This window comes from Dermacentor albipictus, chromosome 2, assembly GCF_038994185.2.
Source record: "Dermacentor albipictus isolate Rhodes 1998 colony chromosome 2, USDA_Dalb.pri_finalv2, whole genome shotgun sequence".
NCBI lineage: Eukaryota > Metazoa > Arthropoda > Arachnida > Ixodida > Ixodidae > Dermacentor > Dermacentor albipictus.
The window spans coordinates 94,988,940-95,007,568 of NC_091822.1; the positions used below are offsets into that span (position 1 = coordinate 94,988,940).

At 46.4% G+C, this 18,629-nt stretch overlaps 1 protein-coding gene across 2 annotated transcripts in view; it reads left to right on the top strand.

Annotated features, from left to right (window-relative positions):
- Nucleotides 1-13,561: 13,561 nt before the first annotated feature.
- LOC135902687 (nucleolin-like) overlaps nt 13,562-18,629 on the top strand; it is a 32,077-nt gene continuing 27,009 nt past the window's right edge. Inside the window, exon 1 of one of the 2 annotated variants that reach the window (XM_065432899.2) lies at nt 13,562-13,718. In XM_065432899.2, the coding sequence (XP_065288971.1) occupies nt 13,662-13,718 (57 nt within the window). In that variant the 5' untranslated portion in view covers nt 13,562-13,661. Of the gene's footprint in view, nt 13,719-14,120; nt 14,307-18,629 lie in introns of those variants that run through there. The other variant, XM_065432898.2, reaches the window with a different exon arrangement.

An 18,629-nucleotide genomic window follows, 5' to 3' on the forward strand; every position in this document is an offset into this window, starting at 1 on the left:
GAAGTGCGGGAGCACACACACACACACGCGCGCGCACACACACACACACACACACACACACACACACACACACACACACACACACACACACACACACACACACACACACACACACACACACACACACACACACACACACACACACACACACACACACACACACACACACACACACACACACACACACACACACACACACACACACACACACACACACACACACACACACACACACACACACACACACACACACACACACACACACACACACACACACACACACACACACACACACACACACACACACACACACACACACACACACACACACACACACACACACACACACACACACACACACACACACACACACACACACACACACACACACACACACACACACACACACACACACACACACACACACACACACACACACACACACACACACACACACACACACACACACACACACACACACAATATCAACGTACTAATACGATAGTGCACAATGTGAATGAATGTATATTACCCTCCCCTTGAAATATATAGATCAACTAATGACATCAACAATCCTTATGAAAAACTGGGGGGCCTCCATAGGCCTTTTTACTGTTCTGCTTCGTATTATCCTAACTGCTAAAAGCACCACTCATACGCTGCGCAACGTAGTACTCTCAAAGCAGGAAAGGTAGCTGTACCAATCTTATACAATATGCCCGCCTAAAAAGGCAAAAGCGAAGAACATGTAGGAGTACATTCGATGGACGGTCGCGGGATGGTGATGACACGCAGTCCTTCAGAATATTAACACGCCGCCAACACAGTGCAGGATACCTCCAAGAGGGACATGTTCGACACATTTCACAGATCGGCAGAGGTGAGCTGAAAAGGAGTGAGGCCGGACGATCGGGCTGAGGATAGTCACTCTTGGGGTAAAAGCCGGAGGGTTCTTGTAAATGATCATGCGGAGACATTTGGTGCTCTTGTCGTACAAGCGATACAAACACTGGCAACCTGAAACGACACAAGGCCTGCTTGTTGGTCAATTGTAAACAGTCGCAGTACTGTCGTGCGTATGTCATATTTACCAGAATTAAGTGCAAGGGCGCCAGGTTAAGTCCAATGTACCAGCAGGACGCCATCAACGAGAGGATGTAGTAATGACAGTAGCTTATGTAACGGGTGGTACTCGCGCTAGAAGCAATTCCTGGAGCCTAGACCCAAGAGTCAGTGTACAGGAGGGGGCTAGGTATCTCTCTAAGCCGCAATCAGAAACAGGAGTTCGAAACCTGGGACGACACATTGCTCATTTGTTAACCACTGGAGGACACAGCCGTAATACAAGTCGTCTGTACACGACACTTACCAGTAGAGGTGCAGGGTAAGGAGGAAAGTCCAGTCTGCCAGCAGGACCACAGCGGCGAGAAAATGCATATGTAACACTGTAAGCCGTATGAATAGTAGTGCTCAAATTCATCTGTAGCGTAGGCAGGAGAGTGGGTGTACAGAAGCACGCTGTATATGCTTGTTGATGGCGCTGTAGAAACAAGAACACAGAAGGCGAAGAGCCTTCCTCAGAACAGTGCCATGTTTATTTTATGTGGAACAATAAAAAGATAATTTTGCTGTTTGTTCGCAAACATTTTCTTATTTGAAAAAGAAGATTTGCAACACCGTTACATCTTCTTTGATTAGATTTAAGAATAAGTTAAAGCGGAAAATGAAGTAGCAATCGGAAGACTATCTCAAGGCCTCCAGAAGAATTCTGTTTCGGGAGAAAAGTGCCACTGGGTAATGCAAGATATTTCATGCCAGGAGTGACAGAATGAACGCTGTCGGAAGAATGAAGACGTTAAATACCAAATGCCGCATCAAGTAATTCGAGAAGGCCGACTAGGAACAAAATGTAAGCATCCTATTTGACGCCACGTGGTCAACATCAGGAACGTTCTAAATGAAAACCTTCAGATATGAGTAAACTTGAATACAAATATACCAACACTAATAATGAATTTTCGAAGACACTCAGTTGCGATGACAGCACGCGTAATTAGATTTGGATTGATGAAGTTATGATTGCAACATTAGAAGAAAACCAGGCAAAAAGCGTGCACATAGCAAAAAAATTTCGGCGAGTTGCAATAAATTTTACGAAATGGACATCGAACCGCGAGGAAATTAGAATTTTAATGCGCATCAAGGTGCTGTTCCTACGGAATCAAGCGAGACCAGTATTCTAGGGACACGGCCGACGATATTCTGCTACCCCATCCATATGATGACTTGAGTGAAATGCTCACGAAACGCTGAGTACTTCAAGCCAGGGAAAAAATATTTGGTACGCTGGAATTTCTAACGTCCTTCACTGTAACAGCTAATATCGGTGTCCAATCACTGGGAAAACCGGTATATATCTTGGGGCAACGCTATTCCGTAGGAAGATAAATGATCCATGGATCAATGCATCGAGGAAGACAAAATCGGAATAAATGCCTTGAGAATACATCGACAACAAGAAACAGAACCTTAGCACTGACACTTATTTTCTTGGATGCAAGCCCGGCGGTGTATGTAAGTTCAGCATTGACGGTACTGTTACACGAGAGCGGAGATAGACAGCGCTGATGCTGGCAAAGAACAGAGTAGCTCTATTGAAGACAGTCGTCAGTCTCACAAAATGTGTAATGTGGAGTGACATCAAGAATAATCTGAAACGAGAAAGTGACCAAGCTTTGGACTGCTGCTGCAATTGACCTGCATTGGTGGAACGTCCGTTGAACATCGAAAGGAAGAAATAAGCGACTAGTCAGTGGAAAAAACAATGGCGATACGTCAGTGGCAATGAAATTCCAGGAGATATAACTAGAAGTGTCACCGCAGGTCAGATTTCATCGCCAAAAATTTTGTGGAAGGGATCCGAATTGCTACAGACCAAATAATAGCCTTGTTACAACAAGCGGGGTAATTATAAAAAGATTGAAGGTTGTGAATCACGTATTACATATACGCCGGGAAGGATAGCAAGAAGAAGAATTATTGAAGATGACATATTAGGGAGTTGCTTGAACATTTGCAGATGAACTGCGTGAATGTCTTGGCGTGCATTATATTAGAAGACGAGGTCAACGGTTCACTAAAAGCAGAAGAAATAGCGCTGTGACCGGTGTCTGAGGTAACCTGTATTGGGCTAGAAAAAAATGTGGATATTACAAAAGAATACGAAATTCAACAAGCAAGCAAATGTGCAGACAATACGCAGATGTACAATGCTTTAGGACAAGAAGAAAAAAAAGCCCCATTGCGCTTTCAAGGGTGCCTTCGATAGGGCCCATATACGAGTTGAACAGCACCCTATCACATTAGATGGAACTCTCCTGACGTATATCGACACGTATATAGACAAAATTGTCACGGCGGAGTACGTAACCCACCGACTCGTATAACAACCAGATTTCGTTTAATCAGAGGACGACAGTAAGTGAAATAGGTAATAGGACAGTGCGTTGCGTGGCGACGGTGCATTTTCAGATCGTTGTAAGAGGAAGTACTTCTTCCTGATAATAGAGTAACTAAGACCACTATTGAAACGTAGGCCAGCTACTTCAAATGGTGTGCTCTGGGAGCTATTGCAACAAAAGGATACATTGTCAAACTTTATGTAGTAACTTTTACATGTGCCGTGACAAGAGGTGGGTACTGGGAAACTGTTAGAGATGCTTCGCCTCGGTTTTCTACAACCATTTCATCGCTTCTCAGCTCGTAAATAAATGTACTCAGTGACAATGCAAGACTTTGAGGAAGACCAATCAAGAATTGAATGCGGTTAACTATAAGTCGCTAAAGAACTCAGGATTTCATCACCAATCACCGAGTGGAAATTACTTCCGGAAAACGCTCCGTGTTGGGGCAGTCTCTATGAAAGGCTCATCCATAGTTTTCAAGTCAACGCCGAAAAGCGATCGGCCGATATGCACTGCAATCGTTAACAAATTCACGAAGGACCTCGAGAGCCTATACTCTTAACTCCTGCGGAGCCGATGGACGGAAACATTGAAGAATAGTACGGCAACGTACGTGAAACTACAAAAGCACGATGAAAAATATAGCACTACGAGTAAACGAAAGAAATTAGGGGGGCAGAAATAAGATCGGATAACTGAGGAACTTCACCAGAAACTGAAGAAATGCGACATCGTCTTACTTGGAGAGCGACATTCGATGGCCTTTCGGAAAATCTGCTTGGCGAAGGAAGTTTTGCCAAGCATAAACTAAACCTCCAGAGTCGGCCTATTAAATACGTTAGACAACAAATTTTTTTCGGAAGCCCGCAAAGTTGGTTTACTGGCAGCACCGGGAACGGATAGCAAAAGGAAAAGAGCACCCAGTGAACACGAACAACAGCCGCCATTGGAGAAGTTCTATCTTCTGGCAACGCTTTCAAAAGCAGCAGTTCGGAACCGGAAATGCCATAGGGCTTATAAGCCGTACAGGAGCGCATCCGTAGTGCACGCGATTGGCGCGTGCATGGTACTTGAGCGAATTAGTGCTGGGAGCCTAACGACAGTCATCCCAGCAGGAAGCCACCGGCGAGAACATGCAGATGTAACACGACTGGCCATAGGACGAGTAGAACTAATTAGTTGCTGCAGCGTAGGCCAGAGACTTAAAATGTGCAGAAGCGCTCTGGATATCCTCGTCAATAGCCTTAATTGAAAGCAGACGGTTGGAACCTCAAATCACACAGGACTTAATAAACATTCGAGAACACAGCCCTACTACGATCCGAGTGTACATGGTACTTGCCAATAGTAGTTCCGGGCGAAGAACAAGTCCAGTCCACCAGCAAGAGTTCACAGACAAGAGAATGTAAAGGAGTTGACACGGTCGGTGATGGCACGAGTGGTGCTCAAGGTCATCCTCTGTAAAACAAGGAAGAAAGTATACACCGAAAAACGAACAGCTGCAATCGCAAAAAAATGGGCCACTTACTGTAGCTGCTGCAAGGCCGAGCTCCGCTCCTGATCGAAGGCGACGTAAGGTCACTGCAATAGCTAAAGCTGGCGAGGTGATTTCCGAATGCCATTTTGCTTCCGTGATTCCACATTTCGCACGATAGCACTGACGCGCCCGGGCTACCTTGTTCTGAGAACATTCAGAACGGGTTAATGTCCCTGGCGCAATCGAAAGAGGACTGCTACTAGCTAGCCTCCCTATTGTGTGAGCTAAGCCTTGTCTCAGCTAAGCCTGAAGCTACACGCCGCCACCTCGCATGTGGTCCGTCCTCTTCGATTCCGTCACGGAGATCCGATGTGGTCGCAACTAGGCCCACTAACTTCGGGCTTAAATTAATCACCTAAACTTATGTAATTTTCAAATACAACACGGATAAACCGTTGGTAAGAGACAAACAAAAGCAAGTCGCAGTGTCGCCCGAAAGGTGAACCATCGATTTGGATAGCAAATTAGTAGACGGCTATACGAAGTAAAGATAGTAGTTTTATCAGTCGTGTAAACTTGTAAACGTTCGCTTATTAACTAAATTAACAAGCAAGGTGTCACGCGCTCCCAAGCAAACATGAACACATCTCATTCAATGACCATGGAACCTCCCTGTCAAAACGCTGTAGTGACGTATCGCGGCAGCAGCAGCGAGCGAATCGACTTCTCATAATAAGGAGGGTACTTTGCTTAAACACATTGACAACAGAAGTAGAAGTGAGCAGGACGCGCGCAGACTCACAACTCAATTTTATAATTTGTATATATATATACAATGATCAAAAACTCAGTGACCTTCCACTCTATGAAGAAGGATGACAAGCGACGCTGTGTATGTGGTCCGCTTAATGGCGAACTGCACCTCCGCCACGGGCTGGCCTGGCACTGCGCTATCTTCGGGATCGGCGCACGCATGGGGAGTGCTTAACGCGTGCTTCCCCTCTGCCGCGGGTCGGCCCGGTATTGCACAATCTTCGCGATTGGCCCACGTATATGATTCTCTGTGCCAAGCAATATGGCTGCAAGTAATTTAGTTTTCCTGAAAATGAATTTTGAAGATTGGCTGCGTTCCCGACTGATGGCATTTTACTGGCCACCGTATGTTGGTGACGTCAGAGACTACACCGCCACCACCGCTGAAATCGTCGCTGAAATCGCCGCTGTCAAGTTCGGAAAATCTGTAAAAGTTTCCTGTGTCGTCAGAAGACAACACCAGCTTCACTTATTTGGCGTTAGCGTGTGTACTGCGTGTTTAGCCCGCTTTCTGCGTGTTTACATTATGGTATTTGTCTCGCAAACCATACTTAGTTCAAGGGAATTTTCCACGTCTCAATAACTCCTCTCATCGTATTCGAGTGCTGATTGCCATGTTATCGTTTATTAACGAAGCTTTCCTTCAAGTCTAAATATTTTAAGGCAGTTTGTCTTGTGCGTATCATGGCCACGCACGCTTATATCGCCTTCCGTTTCGCTACCGCGGGTGCGCTTTAAAACCACGGCGCTGCAATTTTGCTTCAGAAGCTTGCCTTTCCTTTCTTCTTCTCCTCCCTTAAACTGGCTCTCTTAACTACTACACGCAGAGACATAGCAACAGCGCTCGCATTCGATCCCATAGATGAGATGAACCCATAGTCCTTGAGATAGTTACACGGGCTAGCTTCCCACGCTATGCGTGCCGCGCTCGCCAAGCACGTGATCAAGCTTTTCCTAGTCTCTAAAGCCGCTCGAGTTCGCTCTTCTGCACGGGCGGCCATTTTTCCAAGAAAGTATGCCTTCCAACCGCTAGGAATCGACCATCGCGGACAAGATCAGTCTCTTTCTACGTAAGTATGAGGTTAGGAGCAAGAGCAATGGCGCTTCAAATTAACCTGGGGCCTGACGAACCAACCGACTGAGCTATCTTTCCGGGCAACATCCAAGGGTCACGAGTTCAAATCACTTGTTCTCTTCCTTTTTTTGTTTTCCTTCCTTTTTTTTTTCTTTTTGCCTCCCCCTTTTTAATGTCTTTTCTTTTAGTTTATCACTGTGCGGGAACCCTCCTAAATATATATATATATATATATATATATATATATCACTTAACCACTGTAGGTTAAATGAGGCATACAACTCCTGCGGCGGCGGCAGAGTATCCGCCTCCCGTGCAAGAGGACCGTGATTCAAATCCCGGTGCCGCGCAATTCTCCACGGAAAATACCAAAAACACCCCGTGTGTTGAGAAAATTGCACAAACAGGCCTGGAGTGCGGCCTGATCCCGGTGACCAGAACCGGTAACGCACTCTCTCACCAGAGCAGGATTGGCCACCCTGGTGCAGTACTTGGCCACAACCTCCTATATGAATACAACAATCAAATCCCGGCCCTCAGTCTCCAGCAGCCGCGAAGCAACTGACCACGGCGGCGGTCAGTTCTGTGACGCAGCAGAGGGTGCTAAGAATACCTGGCTCCTGACATGCCGATATTGGAATCTGAACCTGGCAGCGTTTAACTTTAGAACGTTATCTAGTGAGGCGAGTCTAGCAGTGTTATTGGAGGAATTAGAGGGTAGTAAATGGGATATAATAGGGCTCAGTGAGGTTAGGAGGACAAAAGAAGCATATACAGTGCTAAAAAGCGGGCACGTACTGTGCTACCGGGGCTTAGCGGAGAGACGAGAACTAGGAGTCGCATTCCTGATTAATAAGGATATAGCTGGTAACATACAGGAATTCTATAGCATTAACGAGAGGGTGGCAGGTCTTGTTGTGAAACTTAATAAGAGGTAAAAGTTCTAAAGTAGTACAAGTCTACGCCCCTACATCCAGTCATGATGACCAGGAAGTCGAAAGCTTTTATGAAGACGTGGAATCGGCGATGGGTAAAGTCAAAACAAAATACACTATACTGATGGGCGACTTCAATGCCAGCGTAGGCAAGAAGCGGGCTGGAGACAAGTCAGTGGGGGAATATGGCATAGGCTCTAGGAATAGCAGGGGAGAGTTATTAGTAGAGTTTGCAGAACAGAATAATATGCGGATAATGAATACCTTTTTCCGCAAACGGGTTAGCCGGAAGTGGACATGGAGGAGCCCGAATGGTGAGACTAGAAATAAAATCGACTTCATACTCTGCGCGAACCCTGGCATCATACAAGATGTAGACGTGCTCGGCAAGGTACGCTGCAGTGACCATAGGATGGTAAGAACTCGAATTAGCCTAGACTTGAGGAGGGAATGGAAGAAACTGGTACATAAGAAGCCAATCAATGAGTTAGCGGTAAGAGGGAAACTAGAGGAATTCCGGATTAAGCTACAGAACAGGTATTAGGCTTTAACTCAGGAAGAGGACCTGAGTGTTGAAGCAATGAACGACAATCTTATGGGCATCATTAAGGAGTGCGCAATAGAAGTCGCCGTTAGACAGGAGACCAGTAAGCTATCGCAGGAGACGAAAGATCTGATCAAGAAACGCCAATGTATGAAATCCTCTAACCCTACAGCTAGAATAGAACTGGCAGAACTTTCTAAGTTAATCAAAAAGTGTAAGAACAGCTGACATAAGGAACTATAATATAGATAGAATTGAACAGGCTCTCAGGAACGGAGGAAGCCTCAAAACAGTGAAGAAGAAACTAGGAATCGGCAAGAATCAGTTGTATGCGTCAAGAGACAAAGCCGGCAATATCGTTACTAATATGGATGAGATAGTTCAAGTGGCTGAGGAGTTCTATAGAGATTTATACAGTACCAGTAACACCCACGACGATAAGGTAAGAGAGAATAGTCTAGAGGAACTTGAAATCCAACAAGTAAAGCCGGAAGAAGTAAAGAAAGCCTTAAGAGATATGCAAAGGGGGAAGGCAGCTGGGGACGATCAGGTAACAGCAGATTTGTTGAAGGATGGCGGGAAGATTGTTCTAGAGAAACTGGCCGTCCTGTATACGCAATGCCTCATGACCTCGAACCTACCGGAATCTTGGAAGAACGCTAAGATAATCCTAATCCATAAGAAAGGGGACGCCAAAGACTTGAAAAATTATAGACCGATCAGCTTACTGGCCATTGCCTGCAAAGTATTTACTAAGGTAATCGCAAATAGAATCAGGAATACCTTAGACTTCTGTCAAGCAAAGGACCAGGCAGGATTCCGTAAAGGCTACTGAACAATAGACCATATTCAACTATCAATCAGGTGATAGAGAAATGTGCGGAATATAACCAACCCTTATATATAGCCTTCATTGATTGCGAAAAAGCGTTTGATTCAGTCGAAACCTCAGCAGTCATGAAGGCATTACGGAATCAGGGTGTAGATGAGCCATCTGTAAAGATACTGGAAGATATCTATAGCGGCTCCACAGCCACCGTAGTCCTCCACAAAGAAAGTAACAAAATTACAATAAAGAAAGGCGTCAGGCAGGGAGATAGGATCTCTCCAACGCTATTCACAGCATGTTTACAGGAGGTATTCAGAGACCTGGAGTGGGAAGAATTGGGGATAAAAGTTGATGAAGAATACCTTAGTAACTTGCGATTCGCTGATGATATTGCCTTGCTTAGTAACTCAGGGGACCAATTGCAATGCATGCTCACTGACCTGGAGAGGCAAAGCAGAAGAGTGGGTTTAAAAATTATTCTGCAGAAAACTAAAGTAATGTTTAACAGTCTCGGAAGAGAACAGCAATTTACGATAGGCAGCGAGGCACTGGAAGTAGTAAGGGAATACATCTACTTAGGGCAGGTAGTGACGGCAGATCCGGATCATGAGCCAGAAATAATCAGAAGAATAAGAATGGGCTGGGGTGCGTTTGGCAGGCATTCTCAGATCATGAACAGCAGGCTGCCATTATCCCTCAAGAGGAAAGTGTATAATAGCTGCGTCTTACCAGTACTCACCTACGGGGCAGAAACCTGGAGGCTTACGAAAAGGGTTCTACTCAAATTGAGGACGACGCAACGAGCTATGGAAAGAAGAATGATAGGTGTAACGTTAAGGGATAAGAAAAGAGCAGATTGGGTGAGGGAACAAACGCGAGTTAATGACATCTTAGTTGAAATCAAGAAAAAGAAATGGGCATGGGCAGGACATGTAATGAGGAGGGAGGATAACCGATGGTCATTAAGGGTTACGGACTGGATCCCAAGGGAAGGGAAGCGTAGCAGGGGGCGGCAGAAAGTTAGGTGGGCGGATGAGATTAAGAAGTTTGCAGGCACGGCATGGCCACAATTAGTACATGACCGGGGTTGTTGGAGAAGTATGGGAGAGGCCTTTGCCCTGCAGTGGGCGTAACCAGGCTGATGATGATGATGGCCGCCTAAAGGCGGTTCCTGGAGAGTGAGAAGTATAGATTTATTACAGAAAAAAAAAGGCTTGGAGTGCATATACGGTAGGCACGCAATGCATGCAAAGTTGCCGCGCGATTGGCCGCTCGAGACACTTTGCGTGTATTCGCGGGTTTCTTTCACGCTCGGAAAAGCACTTTTATGTAGCACGTATCGAGCAACAAATAGCTGTATCGGGAGTTTTCCGCGACGCCCTACAAATTTGTCATTGACACTTTTCATGTAATAGTAATATTTGAGAAGTTGATTAATTAATTATGACGGATTATCTGATTCGGCGCAATGAAGACAATAATTTGAGTATCTCCAAGCGACGGCAAACAACATCCCATTGGTTCTGTCCAGCTACGTGGCATTCGCATATCTTTAAACTCCGGCTAAAGTTAGCTCCATGGGTCATCCTGTATATGTGCACGAAGCAGATATCTGCAGCGCATTGACGTGGCCTGGGGAGCGTCACCATCCTTCACAAAAGGCCCTTTATGTTTCCTATTACTACAACTTCGCTATTTCCACGACTCCGTGCTGACGTTTGCGCATAGTGCTTGCGTTTTAGCAGTGGGGAAGCGCAGGCCGCTTGGCCTAACACTATAAAGAAAAAGCAACAAAGACGAAGACAACGCCACAAAGACTAGAAACTCGAGCGCTCTCTCTCCTGCAGGAGAGAGAGCGGAGATTTAAGAGTGGCCAGAAAAGGCGGCTTGTGTAAGTTGGAGGGTATTTAATTAAAATGATACTTAGAAATGTTACGCGACTACGCGTTTAAAAAGCCACCCATTTTTTTTTCTTCTTTCTGTTCTGTGCCACATATTTTGAGGTATACTAATTATCAACAGCAATCACTGCTGTACTCTACCGTACTCCTGAAGAAGACGAGTTACTTCAAGAGGTGCTCACAGTCATTTTAGGGTGGTACTTTCAGCTATTTTTCTTGGCGCGATTGAATCGATTAGCCGGATTCAAAAATTACCCGCGACTGAGCCGCTATTAAATTACTCGGTATTTAATTGAGAAAATTGTTAAGCCCTAAGAAGTAAGCCTTCGTCGCAGATTTGCGAGTACAAAAAATAATAATAAAGGAAAACAATCTGAGTCAGGTGCTTACAAGTTATTTATGAAGGAACACATTATAAGCACAATAACCAAATTGTTCAGTTGTGACGCAAAACACATCGATCATAAGTAAACGTTTTGTGGAGCGCGCATAGGAATGTCATCATACTTGCAAAGAACAGCACATGAGTTGAAATGACACGGCAGTGACAACGTGCGACAGGGTATAGAAACAATGCAAGATGCGCAATATGCTCGAGGTCGCCAAAAAAAAAAGAAAAAAAAGAGAAAGGAACATCATGAAGAAGGCTTTAAATGTTTGACTAAGAACGACGGTGACCGCTGACTGCAACTTACAATACCTAAAACACTGTACTGTCAGACTATCCACAATCGGAACGGACTCAAATTGCTACTTACTGAAGCAGAAGCGGCTTATTAAAGCGTGTCAAAGTAGCATTCACGCTAGTAAATAAATGTCGAGTTGAATTCCCACAAAATAAAATTCAGAAAGGAAGAAAAAATATTCAGATTTACATTATTACACGTACAAAAGTGATTTGCAGGGCAGTAAACAGAATGTTTTATGTGCTTTAATGCGGAGTCATCCTATTGCCAAGGTGTAAGGCGGAAGCGGAAGCTAGTGCGAGTGGGGGACCTGATACTTTGACTTTATATACCGTTTCGGTGAAGTGCGGCGGCAAGCCCGTTGAGCCATTAAGCGATCGATTCAGGTGCTCGTCAGATAAATTAGCCCGGTATCTTGACTTGCCATTTTTCACTCTGGAGAAAGTTTGCTTACAAAAGTAGGTATGGCGCCAAAGGTGGACATGTTCCCGCGCGCGCAGACTGCTTCCACTTCTTGGGGACTGTTTATAGCCTAGCAGAGATAACAGAACCATATTAAATTTTCTTCTGCGAGCTTGTACTTTTAAGGTGTGTTTTGACAGCAGTTGAATTACTTCTAATTGAGAGGAACCTGGCAGTGCATCCACATCGCAACCTAAATGGATGTATCGAAAGCCTAGACGCGTATCCTGATGTGGTGGCTGGAACACGGCATGTTTTTTTTAACTGCAGTGAAGCCAGCTCCCAGGGAGAAGCGCAGGAGTGAGGTTTTGTGGAGGAGCCCCGCTTGCAGGCGGAGACGGCTTTGGAGTCCCCTGCTCTACGCGATTTCTCCGCAACGCCAATCAAAAATGCAGGTTGTGTTTGCTAATGGACAAACATCCTGCGTACATAAATTACAGCCAGCGAAGAAAGGTGTTAGCAACAAAAGCCTCGTATTCTCGACAGTGCTCACTGAATGGCAGCGAGAGCGCAGATGTAAGCGCAACGAAAGTCAATAATTGGTTGTGCTGCGTCAGGAGGCTTCTCACTGTGTTGGAATTTCTTAATGCGGTCAGCGTCAAATCTGTGGACATAGATTTGCGTCTCAGATCTCGGTGAATGCCCCATTGAATAGTAGTACGCTAACTAGGCCTTGACTACATTTCTTCCCTGTTTAGTAAGCAAGGAAAACTGTGGATAAGTTTTTAGCGGTGATTGTTTATAACTCCCAAATCTTACACGGTCTCTCAAATTTTCTGTCGATCAAACGTGATTGGTCTTTTTTTTAAGTTCTTTGTAGTTCCTTTCTACTGTAGTAACCAATCCCTCTCCCCCCTATTTTCTTTTCCTAGTAGCGTAATGTTTATGATTTATATTATGTGCCCACCTGAATCGTCCTCACGTTTTTATACAAGTGCTTGCGCAGCTGGGGACCACACAACTTTTCAAACGCTCCGTAGCCTGGCCCTACAAAGCAACCACGTTTCATTTTTGCTTCGGGATCGCACTTGCGGACACGAGAGCGCGACAAGCGCTGTTAGGTTACACGCGGCTGCCGACGCACAGCTGCCAAACCTCGGCCCACGGCCTGTTTGATCTCGCTGCCACATTTGGTTGCTTCCGGCGTCAACATCCGAGGCAGGTGCATGATGGACGCGCTACATTCGCTGCGCCTCGGTACCGTACGCGGTAAAAGCCGCTTCACCCATTGTTCGCGGCGGCAGGGCTCACCGGCAACACATGACACCTACGAGTCAATTTGGAAACACATTGCGAAGTTCTAGGAGATTTTCGAAAAAGCGCGCCATTGACACGTGGTTCTACTGTGCACCACTGGTGTCGCGACCTGCCGCGTCACGTGACCCACGCCGCCCTTCAAACTCTTCGTGAGTGGTTCGTGTGTTGGTGGGGCAAGCTAAAGCGCCGTGGACGCAGTGGCACACGTTCGCGAAAACATGTCTGAAAACAAACTGGACAGTGAGATGGAGGATCGCACAGAAGATGAGACCAAGGTGAGTAACGCCGGTAGCATGTGCCGATCATGAATCGACGCCAGCCGGCGGCGCTTAGACGGGGCCGCCACTAGCACTGCGTGCCAACAACAGGCGACCGTTTTCTCGAACGTCCCCGCCGTCGTGGTCACGCCGGGGGCACGTGTTGAACTCCGCGTCCGTCGCGCGAATCTGTGGGTCCGGCGACCAGCGTCTCGCGTTCCAGCTGCGTTATCGAGCGGCTTCCTGCACCGTGCGAACGGTGAAATATTTCAAATTGAATCTGTCTTTCAGACAACGTCCATAATGGCGGGCGATTCGTGGAGCGGGAGTTTGATGCGACCCTAGCGCCATCTTTCGCGACCGATAGCAAGCGCGCGCATCGTTGTCATGACTACGCTTCTCGAGGCGCCCAACTCCCTCTCGTCTTTCATCGCTCGCGCGGCCGGCCAGACGAACTCTCGGTGCCATTGCTCTTCGGCCGTAACGCAAGGATCAGCTTCGTGTGTCTTCGAACCAGCATTCAGGAAGGAATTGGCGTTGCAGTACATTGGAATATTCGCGCGTGCAAGTGTTAAGAGTGGAGTCATGAGGGTGAGGAAGGTTCCGGTAAGTTAATTTTTCCTTGTAGCCAAAGTCTCCGTTGGCACGTAGCGCGTTCGTCTCGCGCAGGCTTCCTGCGAAGCGCGTGCGGTTGTTAAAACTCAGTTCGTTTGCGCTGCTGCATTTCACCACCGAAGGCTATGTAAACGCCCGAGGAGATTGCGCGTGTACGTAACTTTCTCACCATTACTCGGAGCGCAGACTTCAAGAAGGTGTAAGCGATCTGCATTGCCCGACATCTTTGCGCGCGGCGGTGTTCGTTCCCGTCGAACCGCATTTGTAATGTCCGTTCGCTTCTTGCTCGGCGGTGCTGGCGCCGAGGAAAGCAACGGAAAAAGGCATGGAGGGTCATCCGCGTGAATATCGTGCGAAAATAGTGAACGCGTACTAATTGCCGGAGGCGATGTGTAAGAGATACGAAAAAGACGGCAAAAAAAGTAAACGGTAATCTGATCGCTTGAACCGAAAAGAAAAAAAGAAAGAATAATTTCCGTTGTCGAGGTCGTCGTCCTGGCTTGCGAGAGCAGAAAGAAGTAGTAGACGCGAAGAATAGCGGTGCCCCATCGGCTATTCGTTCACTGCGCTTGGCGCGCTGCGTTGGGCAACCTGCGATTCTGTGCGTTGCAGGCGACTGCGTCTGGTTCAGCTACTCTCGAACAGTAACGACTTACACTAAATATGTAAAGCAACATTTGCGATTGGACACGTTAAAGTTCCTTTAAATCGCGCGACTCGAATTTTCTGTGGTCGTAGAAGGTGCAAACCTTCGAATGAGCACGCATTCGAACGAAGCCAATGACGCTGCCGTACTTGGAGCAATAAACTGTACACGAGAGAGAGTATAGCGATGTGCAAAATTCTAGGCTGCAAGGATGCAGTAAAACTCAATAGTTCAAGCAGGCTAGGTGACTATTTGTCTCCACTCTTTCAAAGGGGATGCCAATAGAGGTAATGTACACCGCCTCATGTTGTTAAAACCATGACCTCTAGCTTCCCTGGTGTCATCATGTATGGTGCAGCTACTTCAATGTAACCTGTTCAAGTCTTAGAAGAACTGTGCGAAACAGACGATGGACACTGATTTAGACAACACGCGCACTGACTCGCAGCTATCTTTGCCCATTGTTTTTCTCTCACTATCCGTTTTTGGAGATGTTAATCTATTGACTTGACCAGCTTGCTGTTTTGATCCTGTTGAATGTTTCATGGTTGGTGCTGTCTTCACAGGGAGTAGTGTCCTATTTAGAAAATATCAACTAGTTTCTCAGTACGTGCTCATGCTTCAGGCTGCATTTGCTTTGGCAAACTGTGTGGTTCACTGACCTGACAGTTATAAGAAACAACTCCAGTGATGACATCATTCAGCACGTGGACTTCTGGGTAGCACCCTAATTTGCCCTTTATATACGTCTCCAGCATAAGCATCTACAGAATTTGTACACTGCGCTTTATCAAAGTTGCAACAGCAGTAGCATCTCCCGTCATATGCAAGATTGGTGGACCTGTGCAGTGTAAGGATAATGAACTGGAATGCAGCTTAATTTTTACGGCCACTTGCCACGGGGATGTAGTTGCTGTGGCATTGCGCTGCTAAGCCTGAGGAAGCGGGATCGAATCACGGCCATAGTGACCACGATTTGATGACGGCAAAATCAAAAGTATGCTCGTGTGCCGTGCATTGGGTGCTTGTTGAACTCCAGGTGGTCAAAATTGTTACAGAGCTCTCCACGACATCATTACTAATAATCATACTGCGCTTTCCGTATGTAATACTTAAGAATTCAATTTTAATTAACAATATTTGTATTGCATTTTGTGAGCAGGATTTAAGGCAAGTGTAAGTAAAAGCTTTCACCACATTAGATATTGCACAATGAAGATCAGCAACTGCATCGAGCTAGGTTCTTGCCATTCGATCTCATTTGCCCTGGTGGACTCTGCTCAAACATTAATTTCGCATACTTGTGATAGCATGACACAGATATGATGAAGAGCCAGACAGATGTGCTTTTGATGTGAAGACATTTGCATCAATGTTAGGAAATTTACCTGCTTTATAAAACATTACTCATAGAATTTTCAATTGGGGTTCTGCTGGGAACGGTGGTAGGTGAATCCAGACAAGCAGTTTAGAGATGCACTTGAGGGTGTATGTGTATGCAGCTAGGTGCTCCAATACACACTTATGACAATGCATGAAATGAAAGAAATACGATCTTGTCAAATAGAGGGTGCTAACGGCTTCTCAAGCTAGTCAAGTTTCCACCAGCACTTTCCTGCACCAGGCACTGGTGTGCATGAGTCTGCTAATTCTGCACAACAAATAAGCAATGCTATTGCATGCTGGCCAATTGCTCCTATATCAGTCTCCACATTTTCAACCCTAATCACTAACAATTATGTTTGGTCTAGCCCTGTTGGCTACCCTGCTGCTTTACACTGTACGTAGAAATTGCTGGTGGCAAGAGTTTGTCACGTCATCACATACCATTTTCTTGAGGCGGTGCCACAACTGAGAGCTTTAATCCTGTAGGAATAAGGGGGTGACGACGGCGCTATGCCTTGGCACATAGTGCACCGCGGTTGCTCATCACCGCCTGCCCATCAGCTGCGGTACAGTACAGGCTCGAGGAAACAATCGACGACAACCATGTATACTCCTGGAAATCATTTATTACTATTGTAAATAACACTTAGAGTAGGCCATCTAGCTACACATCGGGGGCCAGCTCCACCACTCGAAAACCTGCCGCCACCGTCGGCGTTGACGTGGCGTGAGGGATCACGGGAACACAGCGGCTGTGTCGGTTGCTTTGGAAGTGCTGAAGTGAGCTGAAAACGAAAGTTTAAAGTCCCACCTGCGCTGCGGTTCTGATTAAGTGGTGAGGCTTTACTGCCTTGGGGGTCTCCTTGACAACATCTGAAAGGTAATAGGTAATCTGAAACTATAATAGGTAGTGGCTGCCTTTGGAGGGGTGCAGCATGGTAGGCTACTGCTCGGTGCCGCAGTGCCAGATGTATGCAACGGAGCACGGTGTCAGCCATATTCACACATAGTCGCAGGGGAAGGAGCTGCGTGAAGTTTCGTTGGCAAAACTTAGAACCGGCATATAGCCACCGGCTACATCTTGGGTACGCAGCAAGCACAGACGCAAGGAAGATTTCTGCTATGGCGCCGGGACTGCATAACGTTTGGTGAGTAGCAGAAAATGCTCACTGAGACGCTCGCCCTCGCCTGCTGCCCGGCTAGTGTCATGACGCTCTATTAGGTCTATGAACTTGTTGATACTAGATTCTGGCAAGTTCACTGGAATGGAAAGGGAGCAGTAAGAAGCGCATTAAAGGCATGGTTATGTTTGTGTTATGAATTAATGCACTGGCTTACAAAACAGAAGCAGAGGGAAATTGCACGCTGAGAAGACCGCTGAACATACAGTGCAACGCAACTTGAGAAATAATATTGAAATGTCCAAGAATTTAGAAAACAAAAAAAAGATTGAATCGTTGCGACGGCACAACACAGTCGCCGTAGCTAGGCGTCGAAGTCTCTATAACGAAATTATTTTTGAACAGTTCTGATAGCGTCCGCGCAACAATGGTTGCTAGTGTGCTGTCAAATGCTCATATGCTGTGGCCTAAAGCTCACGGCATGGTGCGAAAACACGCTCACAGCGAAAGCAAAACATTGTGCGCAGACATGCATGCAGACGCGCAGTTGGTTGCGAACCCGTGCGATCGCTGCATTGAGGCTTCACTCTGTTATGCCCCATTTGGTTATACAGACAGCCCACTATAAGAACATATTTCACATAGCTTACTCCAGCGTTTGCCTACCTTTCACACAAGAAGCCGGTTCGGGAGACTCCATCGTGGCGACCGCGCGCAGTGGCGTTCACTGTACGTATTCGGTAAAGAGATGGTGTCTGTAAACCATTCTGTGCTTTCAGTTTGCCCAAGATTATTATATCGACAGTCAAAAACTTCCTTCGTTTTGAGAGCGCCTACATAAATGTCCAAGAGGGCTGCCGCGTGGTGTTTTTATTCAGCGCCATTAGGGAAACCTGTAAGAAGCACGCCGCGCTATCCCTCATACTATGCAAGGGAGGTGCTTCCAACAGATGGCGACTCCGTAACTCCTTGCCCCCAATGGTTTACATCACTGAGGAATTCCTCGAAGAGAAGACGCTAAGAGGGCTTTCGACTTAACTGCTGGGAATATGGGTGGCCACGGTGACTGCCATGGCAAAAACGTCATTGGCTGACCACGTGCGGAAAAACTGGAGTGACGGCAGACCCTACTGTACTCGCTGCTTGCTGTTGACCAGACTT